Source organism: Dama dama, chromosome 7 (genome assembly GCF_033118175.1).
Source record: "Dama dama isolate Ldn47 chromosome 7, ASM3311817v1, whole genome shotgun sequence".
NCBI classification, from domain to species: Eukaryota; Metazoa; Chordata; class Mammalia; order Artiodactyla; family Cervidae; genus Dama; species Dama dama.
The window spans coordinates 50,971,526-50,993,111 of NC_083687.1; the positions used below are offsets into that span (position 1 = coordinate 50,971,526).

The 21,586-nt window shown below is 49.8% G+C and overlaps 1 protein-coding gene across 11 annotated transcripts in view; it reads left to right on the forward strand.

Annotated features, from left to right (window-relative positions):
* The window catches only part of LYRM4 (LYR motif containing 4), an 85,526-nt gene that overhangs the window by 48,441 nt on the left and 15,499 nt on the right, over positions 1-21,586 (forward strand). Inside the window, exon 3 of one of the 11 annotated variants that reach the window (XR_009693661.1) lies at positions 12,206-12,277. The exons of 8 other annotated variants lie outside the window; for them this stretch is intronic. Coding sequence is in view for 2 of the 3 variants with exons in the window: in XM_061147700.1 (XP_061003683.1) it covers positions 4,863-4,910 (48 nt within the window). In the remaining variant the exon portion in view is untranslated. Of the gene's footprint in view, positions 1-4,862; positions 5,241-7,758; positions 8,769-12,205; positions 12,278-21,586 lie in introns of those variants that run through there. 2 more of the 11 variants (XM_061147700.1, XM_061147705.1) reach the window with 2 other exon arrangements.

A 21,586-nucleotide genomic window follows, 5' to 3' on the forward strand; every position in this document is an offset into this window, starting at 1 on the left:
TACACTGAAGCCTTTGACTGAGTGGATCAGAACAAACTGGAAAATTCTTAGAGAGATGGGAATACCAGACCACCTTACCTGTCTCCTGGGAAACCTGTATGCAGGTCAAGAAGCAACAGAACCAGGCATGGAACAACAGACAGGTTCAACATTGGGGAAGGAGTATGTCAAGGCTGTATATTGTCACCCTGCTTATTTAACTTACATGCAGAGGTGACTCAGACAGTAAAGAACCCACCTGTTCGATCCCTGGGTTGGGGAGATCCCCTGGAGGAGAGGATGGCAGCCCACTCCAGTATTCTTGCCTGGAGAATCCCCATGGACAGAGGAGCCTGGTGAGCTACAGTCCACGGGGTCGCAAAGAGCTGGATACGACGGAGTGACTAAATACAGCACGGCGACAGAGCACATCATGCGAAATGCCAGCCTGGACGAAGAGCGAGCCAGAATCGAGATTTCCGGGAGAAAGATCGGTAACCTCAGATATGCAGATGACACCACCCTTATGTCAGAAAGGGAAGAGGAATTAAAGAGCCTCTTGATGAAGGTGAAAGAGGAGAGTGGAAAAAACTGGCTTAAAACGCAGCATTCAAAAAACTAAGATCATGGCATCTGGTCCCATCACTTCATGGGAAATAGATGGGAAAGCAATGGAAACAGTGACAAACTTTATTTTCTTGGTCTCAAATATCGCTGTGGACGGTGACTGCAGCCATGAAATTAAAAAATGCTTGCTCCTTGGAAGAAAAACAATGACAAATCTAGATAGCATATTAAAAAGCAGAGACATTACTTTGCCTATAAAGGTCTGTATAGTGAAACCTATGGTTTTTCCAAAAGTCATGTACAGATGTGAGAGTTGGACAATAAAAAAGGCTGAACGCCAAAGAATTGATGCCGTTGAACTGTGGTGCTGAGAGACTCTTGCGAGTCCCTTGGACAGCAAGAAGATCAAACCAGTCAATCCTAAAGGAAATCAACCCTGAATATTTAGTTGAAGGACTGATGCTGGAGGTAAATTTCCAATACTTTGGCCACCTGATGCAAAGAGCTGACTCATTGGGAAAGACCCTGATGCTGGGAAATTTGAAGGCAAAAGGAGAATGGGGTGGCAGAGTGAGCTGGTTGGATGGCATCACAGACTCAATGGACATGAGTTTGAGTAAACTCCTGGAGATGGTGAAGGACAGGGAAGCCTGGTGTGCTGCAGTCCATGGGGTCACAAAGAGTCAGACATGACTGAGCAACTGGACATCAATGTAATGACATCAACAGTTTCTTTTATACTTCTGTTTTTCTTAGCATGCAAATTCATTCATCTTACATGGTCTCAATTCTTTCAAAAAATTTAGAAAGCATATCTCTCTGTGCACAGTTCAGATTGTAGGACTGTCATGTGATGCTTGAGAAAAGTTGGGAAAGCTCTGTTACAGTAGCTTGAGAGAACATGAGGGGCTGCGTTGGGAACAGGTACGAGGAGTTCTGAGGGCAGAGGAAGTTAGGGAGACAGGTTCGAGCGGGGTGTGTGAGCCGGGGTGACAGCGCAGACGCCGCCAGGCCTGCATACGCCCCAGAGGAGCAAGGGGACAGGGAAGCCCAGTGGCCCCCCGGACAGCGGCAGAGGGCAGTCAGGACGCAGTACAGCTCTGGGAGGAAGTCGGGGCTGTCCCCGTGTACTCCTGCCCCGTGGTACATGGTGCCACTGGGAAGTGGGGTGAGCGGGCCCCGAAACCTCACGATGCAGAGCTTCCGGGGCCCTGGGCCCACAGGCCCTTAGAGCCACAAGTAGCTGGCTGCTGGGAGACCTGGCCTTCTCAGCTCAACCCAGTAAGCAGCTCTGCTTACGTAGCTGAATCGTCGTTTGTGTTGAGACTTAGCTTGTGTTTCTCTACCTAAGAACCTGTGCTATGAGGCTGGTAGTGAAGGAAACCGATGAGCCTGTGTGGCTGGCATGATGAGACTTCATCTGGCGTAGTCACATATCCTGTGATTAAGCTTAGTAAGAAATTAATGGTCAGCAGAGCCAGAGCCAGCAGCATGCCGCAAGTACAATGCAGCACAGTGCTATAAAATTCACCTTGCACGGCTGTTCTTCCAAAAATTTAAATCTAGAAATACCTACAATCCAGCGATTCCACTTGTGGTTCTGTGCCCAGAAGACTTGAGAACAGAGACTGGAAGAGCTGTTCATGCCCGTGTTGATAGCACCATCCTTCTCAGTAGCCGAAAGGTGGAAACTTTAAATGATAAATTTTAGGTATAACCACAATTTTATAAAAATAGAATAAATTCTTCTAAATAAATGGTAAATTTTACGTATGTTCTATCACAATAAAGGAAAAACCAACTTAGACCCTGACTTTGAGCTACCAAGGGCTTTTCACTCCTTTTTATTTTCAATTATGCATTTAATTCTTACTGAGAAAAAAACCCAAGAAGATCAAGATCTGTGTATCATTTTTAAATCACGAGTGTATAACCGTGGACGCATGCGTGTGTGTATCCACAGATGCAAATACGTGCTTTATTCCGCTTCCGCGCAGCACATGTGAGCGGGCAGCAACCAACTCCCTTAAGGAAAAGGAATTCTGTTTTAACCCTTTGCAGCAGGGAGGTACATCCAGAGGAATCTCTTTCAGCCCCACCCATTTTATTCATTTCTTCTCTTCTCTCTGGGTCAGAAAAGGTGACTGCAGAAAGCCTCTTAAAGCCAAGACGCCATGTAAGTGCAAGGCAGGCAGGCAACGGGCGCTAGGCCCCCAGCTCCGCCGCACACTCAGAGCCGGCCACGCCTGCTGTCAGAAGCTCCGCCTTTTGAGGAAGTTCCGCGGAGGAATCCTGAACTGTGGTCCTGAAGAACTACATGCGGAGCTCTCCATCCAAGCGTTGCTCTGAAATGACCCACCCGGGGGGCCTGTCGCTCCAGAAAGCTTCCTTCTGCAGAGCTGTGTTCAGGTCCAGTTTCCCAGGCTTCTGAGAAAATTGAGTAGTGTCTCTTCTTCTTTCTGATTCTTTCTTCATCCTTAACTCTGAATCACTTAACTGTTTCCAAAAGGTAAATCTACCCTCGGAGGATGGCTCTCTGCCGACAAGAACGATGTGCAGAAGAGCCCTGAGCTGACTCATTCAGTAAACAATGAGCACCTGCTGTTGCCAGGTGTCCCGCTGGACACCAGGGGCAGGAGATGAGACGATTCCCGTCCTCGCTGTCAAGCTGCTGAAGGGAAGACAGACGCTCTCACAAACCATTAACTATGCAATGAACAGCAATGCCGGGTGTGGTCGAGCAGGGGCCCAGGAGGGGAGGGGCTCTCAGAAGGGTTTTGAACAGAGACCTTGTCCCAGAATGCATTCTCCTCTCCCCGGAGGACAGTTCTGAGGCAGGTGTGAGAACTCTTCATTTCCTGACAGTCACTTCCCATCTCCTTACAAATGCATCTGACCACGTGCTTGCTTCGGCAGAACAAATACAAATGCATCTGACCTGCATGTGTGCTCAGTCTTGTCTGACACTTTGCAACCCCGTGGACTGTAGTCCATCAGGCTCCTCTATCCATGGGATTCTCCAGTCAAGAATACTGGAGTGGGTTGCCATTTCCACCTCCAGGGGATCTTCCCAGCCCAGGGATCTGACTGGAGTCTCCTGCATTGCAGGAGCATTCTTCAGCACTGAGCACCTGGGAAGCTCCATCTGACCTGGGGTATTTTCGATAGTCGGGAACAGATAACTGCTCTCCTGTGATGACCTGGCCTTGAGCCCCACAGACTGATCAAAGAAGATACATTATAGCATCTTAGAACTCCAGCTGGATTTTATATTTTTGTTAGTCACTTAAATAACTGGGTGTCATAAGGATGTGTTTGACAGCTCTGACTAAAGAAAGGACTTGATAAAATGTTCCTTAAGGCAGAACAGTAGGGCGGAAACAGCATGCCCTAGCAAGACTACACAGAAGGGTGGGTCTTGAGGTAAACTTAACAAGTGTCCCTCACTCGGATGGTAATTGTGTTGGCACCAGAGAGCTTGTGTATCCCTGAATCGTTCTTTTAAAGAGGCAGTTGGGGGACTTCCCGGGTGGTCCAGTGGTTCAGGCTCCTGGCTGCCAGTGCAGGGGCACAGGTTTGATCCCTGTTTGGGGACCTCGCATGCCACACAGCACGGCTTTAAAAAACAAACAAAAAAAAGACAGTTGGTACTTAAAAGGAATCATTTTGGAGGACAGGACACGGGTTTTGTGGTCAGGTGATTTAGTTCCAAGCAAGAACATGCTTTACCAAGAAAATTTCTTTCTCAGCTCTTTAAGAATACATCAGCTATGCCATTTAAGGAAAGCCATTAAAAGGTATATTACTAGCAGAGAAATATGGAGTTGAAAAATTTCTAAACTCCTCTGAAAATGCTGCTGAAATTGGCATTTCAGTAGCGGCCACACCTGTCAAGCACACAGCACTCTGACACACGAAGGCGTGGAGATCTCAGTAGTCCTCCTGCCGTTATCGAATTAACACTTGTCCACGTTTCTCCTTCGTGTTGCCATTCTCAAGGTTTACACACATTTGTGGCATTTACACAGTAGGGGATATTTAAGATATTTTCCAATAACCCTAAACAAAATGAGTGCTGCTGCAGTATGTCATCTACGGCGCTAAAGAAGCAGGTGCCCGGGTTCAGCCCTCTTGGATATGACTGTGTGAAGGGCAGCTGGGGAAATACAGAGGAGGTTCCAGGCATCACCCCTCTGCCCCCGCACCTACGCAAGCCAAGTCATTCTCCCACCCTCGGGAATCTGAGATCCGTATTCAGACCAGGCCTTTGAGCCACTGTGAGATAGGTAATCACCTGACGTCATCCTTGTTTTCAGCGTAAAGATGGAAACCTCGTTTTCAGGAGAAAATCTGTCAGATCTTAACATAAGCGAGCTTCCTCTGGTGCTTCAGCCCTCAAGCATGGAACAGCCAGGATTGGTTTCTAAACCGCACTGCTCGGAATGAAGACCAAACACCACCCGGTTAACCCCCTTCCCATCGGTTCCTGAGAAAAGAGGAGCACTCCGCAGACCGGTGAGTGTTCAATTTAAAGTCTGGGACGCAGCTCAGAACCCACCAAAGGCTCGCTGACAGTCAGGACTATAGCACAAAGGAAGCCGTGGCAGAGAGTTTCCGAGTGGTCCCCAGGCCCCGTTCGCGAGACCTGCGGCCGTCACCAGAACTTGGAAAACAGCCACCTTTCTGACTGTACTCACAGCTCCTGTGACTCAGGAATTTGATAGCGTGTAGTGCAAGTGACATGTCTGCCCCATGATGCCATCTCCAGTGGGAAGGTTAACCAGCTTTGGATGGTGCAGGCGGCTGGACGTGGACTCACCTGGAGGCTTCTTCCCGGCCGGGAGCAGCCACGGCCCTTAAACAGAACAGCTCCCTGCGGGCTCGCCACGAGGCCGGGAGCCCTGGCTGCACTTCTTACGCCGTGCTCGGAGCCGCAGAGAACAGGACACAGCGGCCTAGCCTCTGAGGACTTCGCCTCACAAGTTCCCCAGCCTCGCTTCCGCCAGCCTCCATCGGGCACAAGTTCAGATTCAAGGGACGGGGACACTCCCGCCCAACAGGCCCCCCCCCACCCGCCCCATTCTCAGTGGCGGGAGTGTCGCAGAATCGGGGGCCTTGTTTTAAAACAACCCCGGGCCTTTGATTCGCTGACGGCCCTTGGAGTCCTCAGAAGAATTGTATTCTAACTGTAGTCTGACTCTCCCCACCGCCCAGCTCCAGAATGGGAGCCTGGAGCTCCACCTGCACCTGGCGGGCTCTGGCGGAGACGAGAAGGCTGCGTTGGTGCAACGTTCCGGCAGCAGGCTCCTCAGCTGGCTGGGGAGCTGGTATCTTTTGAGGAGCAGCTGTTAGTTCCAGCTAAAGGTGCCATGAAGTCTGCATTTTCAGATCCTCCCATGTTCATGGGAAATTGGGGGGTTTTTTGTGTTGATTCACCCTGTTTTAAACACATGCTACGGGCCGGCCAAACCCTGTCGTGGCATCTAATTTTGACCTCCGGGTCCTCCAGGGTTCCGGGCTTGTGCTCCTGTCCGCACTGGCTGTGAACCCCTCATAAAGGCCCAGAGCTCGCAGGACAAGGCGTGCCCAAGGTCACACCGCACACAGAGGTCACGCTGGGTTCTGCAGCGCCCCCTTCACATCCTGCGACCTTGGCACAGTGGCTGCAGAGCCTCCGGCTGAGAGTGTGGGTCCTTCTCAGTGAGCAGCAGGCCGCCTTCCCGGCCTCGGTCAGCGGCGCCCGGCCTCGGTCAGCCGTGCCCGGCCGTACCCAGGCAGGAGCTCATTGTGCGGTGCCTGTGACCCCCGCTGGCCGAGGAGCACACCACGCTGGGTAAAGCTGAAGGGGGAGGGTTGGCTTGTATTTTATCTTCTCAGCTCTTCTCATTGTTTGTTAGAATTTAAACTTGTCCTAAGCATATCTGTTTGAAATAGGGGCAGGAGAAATACATGTATGTTTATGTATATACTTCAGTTTAGTACTTGGGACCTTATAATGACTAATTATCACTGTAATGACAAAAGTTAAAGTGTAGGAAAAGAGACCAAGAAAAAGTTTCAGGACTCTCAAGCTGAAGGTTTGTTTCTCTTCCTGCTGTCCTTGAAGCCATGTCATTGGCTGAGTTTCTCGCTGACCGCCTCCCCCCCGAGAAGAAGCGGCCTAGGGGCCCTGGTCACACAGCGAGAAGCTCACCAAACCACCTTCATTTTCCTTTCTGTAACGGGTTTGTGGCAGCTGCCTGTGCAGGGTAAGTCTCTCTGGTTCTATCAGTCATCCCCTCTGGGGGAGCCGGGCATGGGAGAGACGGATATCCACCTCCTGTTAACGACCGTAATTGGTTTTAAAGGGGACACTGCTCTTAGTAACCTGTCCGGGGCCCTTGGAGCAGGTGAGATTGGTTGTTGTACTCTTGATGGTAGTAAAAGTTTAATGATTGTTTTCCATATGCTGTAGAGCTTTCCTTCTTCCCCGTAAAGATGGTGAGGTCTAAACACAGGCAGCTGCTTGTAGCAGACTCTTTACTTCTCCTTTAGCCTCCCTTTTACAAAAGAGAGAGAGAGAAACATAGAAATCAGAGAGACTCTCTGGAAAAGCTCGGGTCTCACCATACAGCTCTTGAGGGGCAGGGCGTCGGGCGTCCTGGGTCCCAGTTCTCCGCTTCCAGACCCCGGCAGCGGTCACGCAGCTTCCTCTTTGGAAACCCCACGTGCCCCCACCTTGACACAGGTCCTTCCATCTGTAGTTTCTGTATCAATTGGCTGACCTCCTTACTTCATGGAACCTGGGCCTGCCAGGATCTGCCCGCCACCCCTGGGACACCTTCCTGCTAAAAGCAGCTCTGGAAGCAGACTGCTGGGTTTTGAGAGCTAGTTCCTTGCTTTATGATCTGCCTCTTCACCAGATGGATTTCTCTTTGGCGTATGTGTTTAAATGTGAGCCCTGCACTCAGAAAAACTGACCATAGATGGTGACTAGCCCACAGTAAGCACTCAGTAAAGAGTAAATTTATAAATTAAAAAAGCTTGAAATAGCTGTGGGTTTTCCAGTAGTCATGTACGGATGAGAGAGTTGGAACACAAAAAAGGCTGAGTGCCAAAGAATTGATGCTTTTGAATAGTGGTGCTGGAGAAGACTCTTGAGAGTCCCTTGGACAACAAGGAGATCCAACCAGTCCATCCGAAAGGAAATCAACCCTGAATATTCTTTGGCAGGACTGAGGCTGAAGCTGAAGCTCCAATACTTTGACCACCTGATGTGAAGAGCGAACTCCCTGGAAAACACCCTGATTCTGAGAAAGACTGAAGGCAGGAGGAGAAGGGGGCAACAGAGGATGAGATGGTTGGATGGCATCACTGGCTGAATGGACATGAGTTTGAACAAATTCCAGGAGATGGTGAAGGACAAGCAAGCCTGGCGTGCGGCACTCCATGGGGTCACAGAATTGGATGTGACTTAGGAACCAAACAACAATGAAGTATGATATATAATTGAAGGGAAGGGTTATAGTTATTAAGATCACTTGTAACTCAAGTGCAGCGTCCATGATGCGGCTGGCTGTTCCTGTTCTGTGACTGATTCAGACTTGTGATGCCTCAGCCCTCCCCGTCTTGGGTGCTTACCCAGTGGTGCTGCCACAGAGGGGGGATCCCTGGGCCAGCTCGGGGGGCATCTCAGAGGCCCTTGCAGAAGAAGGTTCTAGCTCTCTGAGCAACGCCTAGGAGAGCATAGCTCCACAAAGAGCATGTGGCAGTGTTGGTACTTCTAACTGCTGTGCCGTATTTTAAAAAAAACGTGTAGCGGCACAAATCACCAGAAATTTCATTACGTCTCTGGCAAATTCATATTGAAAGAAAGGACAGATGGTTGAAAACAGCCATAAAATATTCCATTACATGTCTGTGCACACCATTAGACAGTAGTTAGAGGTGTTATTAATGGGTCAGACTCACTTGGGGAGTCATGTGTCTGTAATGCACATTAAAACATGATGCTTCTGGTGTTTTTAATGTAATCAGGGCCAAAGACAAACTTGTCTTCCCGTGTAATTAGAAAACAGATTTATGGACAGTGGAGGAGCTGCCGTGCAGGCGGCTCCAGTCACCTGGGAGGTGATCGCGTGATCTAACGCTGAGGAGGGGGTGTAACGGGGCTGCAGCCCGGAGCTCACAGAGGCAGTGCACGGTGTGTGATCGGTACATTCCGGGGAGACGGGGAAGAGGGCAAAGTATTATTTTTGAAGACCATCAAAAGCCCATTTTTAAAAAACCGTCAATAACTAACCAATTTGTGAACGATGAATAAGTAATTTGAGCCTCTCATGGGCCTCGGCGTGTCCTTGAGAATTAATACAGACGTCAGCGTTTGGACTTTGTGAGCACAAGGGTGATTGTGGTGTGTGGGCTACAGTCTCGGTGTATGTGTGAGATGATGGGGAGCCTTTAGGCCAGGTGTGGCCCCAGGGTGTGGTCCCCGCCCTGCAGAGTGGGATGCACAGCCCTGAGGGTCCAGGTGTCAGCATCCCGGAGTGATCGGTGCCTGGGGAGGGAGGCTTCCTTAGGGCACCCCACACTGAGAAACAGGAGGGGCCGTGGACTGGATCCTGCCTCAGAGCAAAGGACCAGCGGGAGGGCAGGGCTGGGACCCCTGCTCTGAGGGTCTCTGGCTCAGCGTATCTGCCCGTGCCCGCCCTTGGCGCTTCCTTTCTGCACGCTCTGAACTTGCTGCCCTTCAAGCCGCTCCTCCCCACGGGGCTAGCCCGAGTGTCAGCCTGCTTTCCCGGAACATGGGAGCGCGTGGGGGTGTAGCATGCTTTCACCTTTCACCTTTCACCTCTTCCACCCGCGGCTGACCCGTGGCTTCCAGGTGGGCCTGCACTCACCCAGTCGGCGGGTCGCCAGAGCCCCTCGGGGAGTGGGCAGGTGTGACTTCGCTATAGTACGCGACCTGGAGCTGCTGGCACTGGCAGAGGTCCTGGCAGGGGTCCTCACAGGACGTCTGTGGGCTCCGTCGCAGGGGCGTGGTACTTTGTGCGTCCTGGACTAGAGGGTGATCACGTCTCAGTAAGTTTCTCCCCACAGTCCCGTAAGGAAAGGACCTCTCCTTCCTGGTGACACAGCAGAGTGAGGGTGGGATTATAAATGAAGAATGAAAGTGGGATCCGTTGGACTCACAAGCAACTGTGAACATTTACTCATTTGTGATAACTTTAATTACTTATGCAGATATATGTGAGATTGATCCAGAAGTCAAATATATTTAGTTATCAAAAAACAAAAACAAAAAATCCCAACAAAGACAGGCCCAGGACCAGATGGCATCTCTGGTGAATTTTACCCTGCCCTTTAAAAGAAGGGCATTAAAACAAGAACTAATGCCAGTCCTTCTCAAACTTCCCAAAATTTGAAGAAGACTGACACTCCCAAGTTCATTTTGCAAGACCAGTGTTACGCTGATACCAAAGCCAGATGAGGATATTGGTTCATCAGACCAGTATCCCTGGTGAATGTGAATATGAAAATTCTCATTAAAATGCTAGCAAACCAAATTCAACAGCACATTGAAAGGATAATTCACTGTGATCAAGTGGAATCCTTTTCAAGGATGCAAGGATGGTTCACCATATACCAGCCAATCAATGTGATACCTCACGTTACTATTAACAGAAAGAAAAAAATTCTTACGATCTGTCAAGAGACACAGAAAAAGCATTTAACAAAACTCAGCATCTGTTCATGATAAAAATTTAACACATTGGGCATAGAAGGAACCATACTTCAACATGATAAGACACATGTGATAAGCCCGCTGTGAACATCACACTCAGTGGAGAAAGTCTGAAATCTTTTCCTTTAGGATCAGGAGCAAGATAAGGGTGCCCACTCTCACCGTTCTTTTCAGCCCAGCAGTAGAAACCCTCGCCAGTGCAATCACAACGACACTTTGCCCCTAAGCGTTTCCTAAGAACACCTGGGCTTCCCAGCTGGCTCAGATGGTAAAGAGTCTGCCTGCAGTGCAGGAGACTGGGGTTCGATCCCTGGGTCGGGAAGATCCCCTGGAGGAGGGAATGGCAACCCACTCCAGTATTCTTGCCTGGAAAATCCCATAGACAGAGGAGCCTGGTGGGCCCAGCCCATGGGGCAGCAGAGAGTCAGACAGCACTGAGCGACTTCCCTTTCCTAAGAACGTGCACGTTCTCCACCGTAGGCAGTGCCAGCGTCACACCTGAGACGGTTACCGAGGACGCAGCGACGGTACCCACCGGCGTGACACAGTCCTCCCACAGACATGCTCTGCCACACTCCTCCCTCCCCTCCCGTCCAGGATCCAGGATCAGGGCCCAGCCGGGACCCTAGCTCCCTCTGCCCCTCCCCAGCTTCCTGTGGTCTCTGTGAGGCCAAGCCGGTCGTCTTGGACAGTGTCCTGCAGTCTGAACTCCGTCCTCCTGCTGAGGTCCAGGGACGCGTCTCCGTCAGGAAGGCCGTCTGCTTCTTGCCTCCCACCTCCGGGGCGGGGTCCACACCATGCCCTTGTCCCGCTCTCGGGGTGGCTGTGGCTCGTGTGTCTGAGACCCTTCTTCCTGTAGTGAGGCAGTGGTATCTGAGCCTAGGGAGGTGGTTTCCTGTCCTGCAGCCCCCTTTGATCCAGGCTGAGCCCTCGCGGGCGAGAACCCTGCCTGAGGCCGCCTGCATCAGCGGTCGCACAGGCGATCTCCAGACCACCTGGCCCTCCCTCTCCCCCCTGCTTTCTGAGCATCACCGCAGACTCGGATGCTTTCACACTCAGGGCAGCGTGGCATGACCACTGCGTCCTGAGCGCTCACACGGCCCCGCCCCCGTCGGTGGGAGCCCTCTCTGGCCAGGCGTGCCCCCCAGTGGTGGGTGCTCGCTGCTCTCTGGGTACAGCCTTGCTCTCTGACATGGGAACACGGCACAATTATTAACACCTGTTATTTTTTATCCATGGCTGTGTCTCATCAGGAGGGCCAGCTATTTCTGAAAAGCAAACAAAAACTATACACTCCATTCATAGCTAAAAATAAAAAACGAAATGTATTTCTCCAGCAATGGATGTCTGGATGAAAGCCCAGCAACTAATAACCCAAATAAACAGGCCCTTCCTCTCAGGGAAGAGTAGGCCATTAAGAAATCTCTGACTCGGCACTGCTCACGTGGGACAGGCATCTTCCAGGATAGCAGAGAAAGGCAGGTGAGGTGTATGCGTAACTCGGGACACAGGACGCTCACCAACGACACTCTGATAAGACCCACTGCATGCCCAGCACCGTGCGGATGGATAGGAGACCCGCTGGGAGGGAGGAGCAAGCCAGTACCGGGCGGTGTCCTTACTAGCGTCAGAGGAATAAACAGGAGGAGGGGAGCGCAGGGTGAAGGCGAGCTTTGCACAGACAGCTGTGTGTGTGTGTGTGTGTGTGTGTGTGTGTGTGGCTGCAGGCCTGGCGCAGGCCCTCCCAGCACAGCGAGCTGATTGTCTGCGGGGGTGGGGGTGCAGGGGGACAAGTGAGGAGGAAATTCAGGGAGCTCTGAAGGTCAGACCAGCACTCGCCTCACCCGCGCCGCAGTCTGGTCGGGTTGATGACACCGGCGTGCATCCTGACGGGCTGTTCCTGGGGTAAGAGAACTTTTTCTCTCCCTTCCTCAGCCTGGCGGATAACCTGGAACCCAGCGGGCAAGCAGGAAACCCCACTTGCTATGTCGCCCCAGGTCAACAGAGGTGAGAGAACCCCTTGAAGGGAAATGAGCAACTCTGCGATTGTTCTGAAACTAAACAGGCGTTCAGCTTGAAAACTGACCCAGAAAACCACCACACGGCTTTTGAAACAACCATTTCCTGCCTCAGTGCCACACGGTTGAGACACAGACGATTGACCTGGGTAGCTTCTGTGCTTCTTAGTGGAGCCTTTAAGCAGTTAATGTTTGAGAAGTTTTTCCACAGACAGCTTTCAGCACCGTCACAAACCTCTGTGCAGTGATGGGGTCGTGTTGTTTTATTTTAAAATCCTTGTTTGTTTGTGTGTGTGGGTTTCTTTTTCAGTATGTTAGCAAAGCTAAACAAAATATTCTTTAGGTTGCTCTTTCATAGCACTTGATATTATAGCATACGAGAATTTATTTTCTCCCATTATATAAAGATTTTTGTTATTTTTACTGAAACTTTAATTATAATTATATTATCATCTTATAATTTAAAAAAGACTAAACTTGTCCATCTAGCCTTTCAGCTCACTGCCTTTGTTAACAACTTCAGTTTTTTCCGTAATTCTCAGTTTCATCTTAAATTTTCACTTAGTGGATTATAGAAAGGTGAGCCTCAATCACAGTTGCATATTTTCTGGGTATAATAGACTAAAAGGAACCAAGCTGGTATTCGTTGCCAGTTTGGGGGGAATTTTGTTACGTCATACCTAAAAACGAATGTCCCAGGATTCTGTACTTGGATCCACTGATTAATATTGACACAAAACTACAGAAAAGCAGGTTAGGGCAGCCAGACGTTAGCACAGCTAGTCTGCAGAATGACAGCTAACGGGCTCCTTGCCGATGCTGTTCATTCTTGTGATATGACATCATCTCTTCATAAGATAAACACAGATGTACACTTGTGGTCCTAGAAGGTCTAGTGCTGAATCACTGGAATTGTCAGAATAGTAAGTGGTTGTGTGAACGGGAGGTGGTGGGTGCCTCATACTTTTTATTTCTCCATTTTTACATCCAAAATAAAGGTAAAGAAAGTGCTTCTACCTAGATGCTTACAGAGTTCGGCATGATTCAATGCCCAGGGAGTTCCCTGGTGGCCTGGTGGTTAGGATTCCAGGCTTTCCCTGACGTGGCCTGGGTTCAGTCCCTGATCAGAGAGCTGAGATCCCACAAGACTCATGACATGGCCCAAAAAAAAAAAAAAAACCAAAGAGATAAAAATGCCCCCAAAGTACTGCATTTAGACTGATTCCCACACGTGAAAGCTTCTGTGGAGCAAGCCACTGTGTAGGACCCCTGGAACTCACGGTGCTGTGGGTCAGCTGAGCCTCAGCGTCAAGAAGAAAGAACTCCCTTAGATGGCTCACGGAACTGCTCTGAGAGTGGGGAGGGGGAAATAATCAAAAGGGAGTAATTTTTGTTAAGACACACATGTAGGTGTGTAGACGGCGCCACATCGTGAGCGTACAGCTGGGTGTGTGTTTATCCCCTGTGTGTGAGTGTTTGGTCATGTCCGACTCTTTGTGGCCCCAGGACTGTAGCCCGCCAGGCTCCTCTGTCCATGGGATTCTCCAGGCAGGAACACTGGAGTGGGTTGCCATGCCCTCCTCCAGGGGCTCTTCCCGACCCAGGGATGGAACCCATGTCTCTTGCCTCTCCTGCACTGGCAGGCGGACTCTTTGACCACTGCGCCTCCTAGGGAGCCCCAGGTTTATCTACTGAAGACGTCTTAACTCAGAGCCCAGGTCAATGAAAGGAATCTTACCAGAGACCCTTCGAGTCCCCTGCCATCACCCTGCTCCACCAGGATCACCAGTACCCCGCCTCGTCACATGGAGTGGCTTCCCTGCTTCTTCTCGTTCCATAATGAACTCTAGCTAGTCTTGCCCAATATTGTTTGAGATCTGTTCATACTATTGCATTCTGGTGTGGATGGCTCCTCCTCCAGGCTGTATTTTTTTTTTTTTAATCACTTGTGAAGGCACCACAAAATGTGTTTTATCATTTCTACCGCTGAGGGACATGTGGGCCATTTCCAGGGCTGTTTTGAGGCACTTGTCTGTAGGCGCATGGTCACTCCGGGAATGGAATTGCCAGCTGATTGGTTTGCGTGTGTTCAGCTGTAGAAGGTACTGTCAAGCGTCCACAGTGGATGCACCAAATTGCATCCCATCTGTCAGCAATATATAGTCCAGTGGTTTTTCTCCACAGTACTTGGTATTTTTGTGTTGTTGTTTTTTTCATTTTAACCATTCTAGTGGCTACAGAAACTTTAATTTTAATTTCTTTAGTGACTCGTGAAGATGAGTACCTTCATGTGTATTTGTCCATGAGGGACATTTCATGTTTACAGATTGGAATACCCAATATTATAAAGCTGTCGGTGTTCTTCAAATTCATATATAGAAGTGATACATTCCCAATCATATTAACTAGCAGTATTTTTTCTTTTTTTTGAAGAAACTGAGATAGTCATTTAAAAATTCACATGGAAATGCAAAAGACCAGAGAAAGCTAATGCATACGTAAAGAAGAAGAACAGGGTGTTTCCACTGCCCACGTGGAAGCTTTTCTGAAGCTCTGTTAGTTGAGATGGTTTGGCATTGGTGCACGGCTAGGCTAAGGATCGGTGGACCAGAGCAGAGTCCAGGCGGAGACCCACCGAGGACAGTCTCCGGACTTTGGGCAGAGATGCAGAGCACTAGCCTTTTCGGTCAGCAGTGTTCTGTCTGCGGATGACTGTTTGGAGGGTCAAGTGTCTTGACCTCTTCCCCGTTCATGCATGAAAGTGGATTGTAGATGTAAGTGAGAAAGGATAAAACAAATTTTAGAGCCATTAAAGAACAAGGTTCAACTGAGTAGATTTTGGAGACCGTACTGCCTTTTTTGAACAACTCATAGATCAGGCAGCATTCCGTGTAGACCCAGAGGAAGAGCTCCAAGGAGCTGTGCAGAATGAGGGGCTGGCCCAGGCCACAGTGGGCACTGGGGGCGTAAGCGTGGTTTGCCGGTGGCGGGGTCCCTCTCCTTAGGGGCCACGAGCCTGTCCGGCCCATGAGCTAATGACCGCTGATCAGGTGGTTCCTGATGGGCTGGTTCAACATTCCATTTCTGGGAGAGGTAGAAACTATGATTAAGTCTCAGTTTGGTGACCTGTGGCCTGGGACAGTCAACTCCATATGGGGCCTGTCATCTTATTTTCAACAGAGGAAAACAAAACATCTGCATTCCTTTGAAATAGGCAACGATTTCTTAAATAGGACACAAAAAATGTGAGCCGTTAAAAGAAAAAAAAAAATTGGGCTGTACTAAAATTGTGGCATCAAGAGGAAAAAAGAGCAGAATGGGAGAAAATGTCTGAAAAGAGAATACTTAAAGGACTGGAACCAGCTTTTAAAAACGGATGCAAAATGTGAACATTCACTTCACAGAAGGTGGTTCCAGGTGGCAGGTTGACGTGGAGGGGTTCCCCTTTGGGGAGGGGGGTTCTCTCTACTTTTAATAAGAGTGTGCGTGTCACTCACACGTTCTGACGCCTCTTCAGTACCGACAGCCCACGGTAGTTCACCTGTGGAGCCCAGGGCTGTGTGTGGTTCCAGCAACCCACACCGCCCTCTGACTCTTACTGTTTTAGGCAAATGGGGTTTCGATGCCACGGGCATGTAAACAGGCAAGATCTAAAGGATGCAACAGCAGGAGACACCAGATGGCTTCACACTTACTTATAACCCTAAAGAAAAATTATCTTTTCCATTAGCATGAAATGTGAGCAAACAGATGCCCCCTGCCGCCTGCTCCCCAGCTCTAACTCACCCTATTGCACATGCACGCACACGCACACACATGCGCACACAGGCACACACACGCACACACCAGGCTTACCGCTGCCAGCCACCCGCGTCATCTTCAGGGAAATAAAGGACACATCCGTGCAGGATAGATGGAGTGAGGAGGCATGCCACGTGCTCCGCTTGGAAATGTTTTACCTTACGGCTCCTGAGTCCGCGCATCCGTCTGTTGTCCTCTGTCCTTCCCGGGCCCATCACGCAGATGAAGGAGTCATGACCGTCACCCAGGCAGGTCAGCGCTGCGACAGCACCCAGCCCCTCAGCGTCTCCCTGTGACACACTGCTGGTGGTGGCTGTTCTGATGTTTATTTTTAAAATTCCGCTGTGCATACTACCATCCTCTAATGGAAATGCATCACTAAAATTTTTACATAATTCATGCAGCTTTTGTAATTGCTCTTCTCAGTGATTAATATCTTATTTGCTTTCCTCTTCAGTAATCAAAAATAATTGATGTGCTGTATTCTAATATTTTATATTACACTGCTTTAACTGATTTCAAAAGTTATTCCAAATGCTGACCACTAAGGATATTTTAATACACTGAGCTGTTTGAAAGTGAAAGTCTTTCACAGTCCTGTCCGGCTCTGTGCAGTCCAACCCCGTGGTCTGCGGCCCGCCGGGCTCCTCTGTCCATGGGGATTCTCCAGGCAAGAATACTGGATGGGCTTGCCATTTCCTTCTCCGGGGGGTCTTCCTGACCCAGGGATCAAACTGGAGTCTCCTGCATTGCAGGAGGATTCTCTACTGTCTGAGTCGCCAGGGAAGCCTAGTGGTTCAGTGGGTGAAGAGTCCGCCTGCAGTGCAGGAGACACAGGAGACGTGCATTCCGCTCCTGAGTCGGGAAGATCCCCCGGAGAAGGAAATGGCAACCCCACTCCAGTGTTCCTGCCTGGAGAATCCCCATGGACAGCTGAGCCTGGCGGGCCGCAGTCCACGGGGTCACACAGAGTGGGACACAGAGGGAGGGACTGAGCCCAGTAAGCTGTTTAAGGTTGCTCAATGCCGGGGGGAGAAGATGAGACACTGCTGAGCACAGACACACAGACACACACACACACAGACACACACAGACACATAGATACACACACACAAAAACAGACACACACACATACACACAGAGACACACAGACACAGAGACAAATACACATGCGCACACACATACAGACACAGACACACACACATGCGCACGTGTGCACGTACAGATGGATGGGTGGATGAACAGATACAAAATAAAAGCTTTGGGGGAGTAGGGACTGCTTTTCCTTCCTTCTCTGAGTCTTCCCCAGTAATAAACGGAGTGGGGCACGCTCTGTGTTGCTGCTGACTTGGGGTTCAGGGTGGCCCCCCTCTTCAGGGACCCGCACCCCTTTCCACCAGGAGCCACAGCAGTGGCGGGCCCCCCAGCCGGGCCCCTCTCACCACCGGCTTTGCTTATGAACCTGATTTAAATCCAGCCGTGACCCCACTCTGGCTCAGGCACCATTAGGTTGGAGAGAGATCTTAGTTTTAAACAAGAACAAACAAAGTCTGTCTCCTGAAGAAAAGTGGGAACAGCCTCCTGTGGCATTTCTTTAAATGGATTAATATGTTGATCTTGAGGCAAACAGGAGCTATCCCTCACGGTTTCATGATTAAGCCAGGTGAGATGAAAAGCAAATCTCACTGCTAAACACTGCCTCTGGGAATTGAGCTGTGTTATTTCTATTTTACAGTAACGTGCAGGATTTCTTCTTTAGTTAAAGCAGACTCTTGTAAATATAAAATCTCAGTATTCTTAAAAAAAAAAAAAACTAGACACCATTTACTTGCTTCCTGTTTGCAGAGCTCCCACCAAGAACACTTAATAATGCTAACTGGCTGTGAATGTCTAATCGTGTGAAAAACTGTTGCTGTGTCTGTACTTGCGCAAGTGAAGGAAGCGGCAGCCTGAGCCTGGTAATAAAGCACCGATTATCAGAGCTCTGCATCTTAGTCCTCAGCAGATACCCAGGTCCTATTCCCTTCAATGTTTGGTTTTAAAGCGAAATTATCAGTCATAAAATGGCAACTTCTGCCATTCTCGTTTATTCTTGAAGATTCATGGGAAGATGCTTTTCCATATTGGAGGCTTTCATTCAATATTTATCTATAAGTGAGGGGATATCCATGCGATTTTAAGAGCCCGCAAGCATGCTTTCTCTGTTTTGTAAGGGCTGCAGACCTCTGAACCTACAATTCTGCACTGTGCTGTTTATCTGAGTTTAAGGGAAGAGCTCTAGAAGGTGAACTTGGCATTACTCATCAGGTGGAAATCAAAATGCTAGAAGGGTGCTTTTTTTTTCTTTGTCTGGAAAAGGTGGGATCAGGCTGGGCAGGAGGTTAGGCACAGCCTGTAACAGCACTGTGGTGCTTCCTGCGGCGGGAGGGCCCTGCCGCTGAGCTGGCTATTTCGGCAGGCGTGAGTGCTCTTCCCGAGGGGACCCAGATGTCTCCCTGCGTGGAGCCCTTCCTGTCTGCAGGAAGCAGATGGGATGAGGTGCCGTTTCATGGAGTGGACGGGGGCGGTGGGGGTTTATTCTGAGGACACCCGGGGAGAGGACACCTCTGGGCCACGCCAGCCCCTTCCCACCTCCTCGATGCCCGCCGTGTGTTCTTCCGCCCCGGAGCTCACTAGGGTCCCTATTCAAACAGTCGCTCGGATCTTTTCCATTCGGACATCCTGTCCTTACGGGCAGAGTCTCTGCCTCTTGCCCCGCAGAGGCCTGGGGTCCCGGCCCCTCCCCGGCGCCCCACTGCTCCAGGGCCTCGCCCGCCACGGCAGAGACGGGGTCGGGGCCTCGTCCTGAGACGACAGCCTTCCCCTTCAGAGCTGGTGGCCGCGCACCTGGTATCTTGGACACGAGAAGGTTATTCGTTGTCTGCCTTCACCTCCTGTTTTGGCAGACACTGCCCAAGATAGATGACAGTCCTACAGAGCTCAGTGTTGAGTGACTGAGGTTGTAAACCTGTATGGTCGCCTGCGGAGAGCGTCTGATCTGCCTAGACTGCTTCCAGAGACATCTGAGACCTTGCCCTCAGCCCTGTCCTTCAGCCACAGAGGTCACTGGGGCTTGTTCCTCGGGGAGCGTGTGCGAGGCCTGGAGCACAGCCAGCGTCAGGGCTGCGCCAAACCAAGGGTCTCTGCACGGTGCCTTCTAGTCTTCCCAGTGCACCCCCGTGCAAACCTAGACAGCGTGTTAAAAAGCAGTGACATCGCTGTGCCAACAAGGTCCATATAGTCCAAGCTATGGTTTTTCCAGTAGACCTGTATGGATATGAGAATTGAACTACAAAGAAGGCTGAGCGTCAAAAATTAATGCTTTCAAACTATAGTGCGGGAGAAGACTCTTGAGAGTCCCTCAGACAGTGAGGAGATCAAACTAGTCAATCTTAAAGGAAGTCAAACCTGAATATTCATTGGAAGGACTGAAGCTGAAGCTCCAGTACTTTGGCCACCTGATGTGAAGAGCCAGCTCATTGGAAAAGACCCTGATGCTGGGAAAGATTGAGGGCAGGAGGAGAAGTGGGCAACAAAGGATGAGATGGTTAGATGGCATCATCAACTCAATGGACATGAGTTTGAGCAAACTCCAGGAGTTGGTGAAGGACAGGGAAGGCTTGCTTGCTGCAGTCCACAGGGTTGCAAAGAGTCAAAGACACAACTGAGGGACTGAACAATGCCTGCAATATCATTTTAACCTCGGAATGGCTAGGAGAGGCTTACTTGAGAAAACAGACCTAAAGTGTATGTGTTCCCGGTAGCTGAGACATTAAAAGCCTAGTGAAGACAGAGTCCAAAAACTGCTGTATGTTTCTCCAGTGTTATCAGCAATCAGTCCAGCGGCAGGCAGTGCAGGGTCCTCTGATTCTGATAGGAGAAGGCTTTCTGATTCCCTCTTCTTCTTTCCAGCCGTCCATTTAGCCAGCCATCCTCTGTAAACATTCCCAGGCCTGGGGTGACGGGACCTGCGCTGTGAGACCCCCTTGCCAGACACACTCAGTATGCAGTTCGGGTTGTTTCTGCAGTTGTGAATCAGATTTTTCAGCCTGTAGAGTGAGGGGCTGGAGTTGTTTCCCGATGTTTCCTGTACATGCCACGTGGTCTGGGGTCCTCCACTTAACTCTCTCTAAGTCACCCACATTGTAACCTCCCTTCCCATCCCAGCCAGGGCTTGGGAACTAGGGAGGCGAGTGTCGGAATATATTAAAATCCTCCCTTACCTACCCGCCATCTTGTTGTATGACAACAAGATGTTGTATGACATTCCTCCTGCCATCTAACTCTGTTCAGTTGCACTTCTGTGTTAACTTAATAGGCTAATGTTTTACGAACTTGTGAGACTGAACGTATGGAGTGTGATCAGGATTTCTGACACTTACTTGATGGGGGTGTGGACATTGCGCAGAAGCCATTGAAGACTTCCAGACGGACACTGATTCAAATTAGTGGCTCAAAGACTTAGACTATCTCATTTACAGGATTGTTTTCCACTGATTATTCTATGACTTCGGCAAAAATTGAGCACACCGTTTATGATAACATTTACCAGGTAATCTTCTGTGCAGAATTTAAGGAAGAGCCAGTGATTTAGAATCAGTGTTTTCTGTGGCTGTATAGAGGGTGTTCTCAGGTTTAATTGCTGCAGTTAAGTGTTTTCATCTGGGATATGCTACTTCTAGGGGGCAAGCTCTCTGTTTTCTCCTTTGGAGTTATCAGAGTTTCCCTTTTGTGCCTTTTTGTATTTCTTTTTAACCAAAGAAGATCCAGTGGGATGTCCTTTTTTATATAATAGATTAAGAGGATGAAGGGTTATCAAAAACCAGCTCCTCCCCTTGTTTAGTCTGTCACACCAGGTGCTGCGATGCTAACTACAGATGCGTTGTCAGATGACAAGTTCTTTATTTCCTGTGGATGATTCCCCGAGCAGCGTAAGTTATTTGGGTGGTTGAAATCCTCCTAAGAAACACTTTTGGCGTCTCCTGCCTCCCAGCAATGTCATTGGGGGAACGTGGTGGATGGAGGAACTCAGAGCTGAGTGTGTAGGTCTGCGGACTTGCATGTTGACCTCAGGCAAATCAGTCACTTTCTCTGGCTTTTGGCGGCCTCGTCTATAAGGTGAGGTCGAGTTCGTGATTTATTTCTAAAGTCCAGTTATTCTCGTATCCAGTGATTTGCGCTGGCAAGAGTATTAAAGTCATACGGTCATTCACTAAGCCAGCCTGTGTGTGTCACCGTCTGTGTCCGGGGCTGGTCCAGCACCACGGGGACCCCAGCCGGGCGTCACCCAAAGGCTGCCTTCCTGCAGCAGCCCTCCATCCAGGGGGCGGAAATAGCGCACAGGTAATTCTCAGAGGAAGTGAAGGTGAAAGCAGAATTAAGAAGGACAAGGGAAGGTAAACTTGTATTTAGCTAGTCTTTGGGTGTGCCCTAGGGACTCATCCTGAGAGGTCAGCGT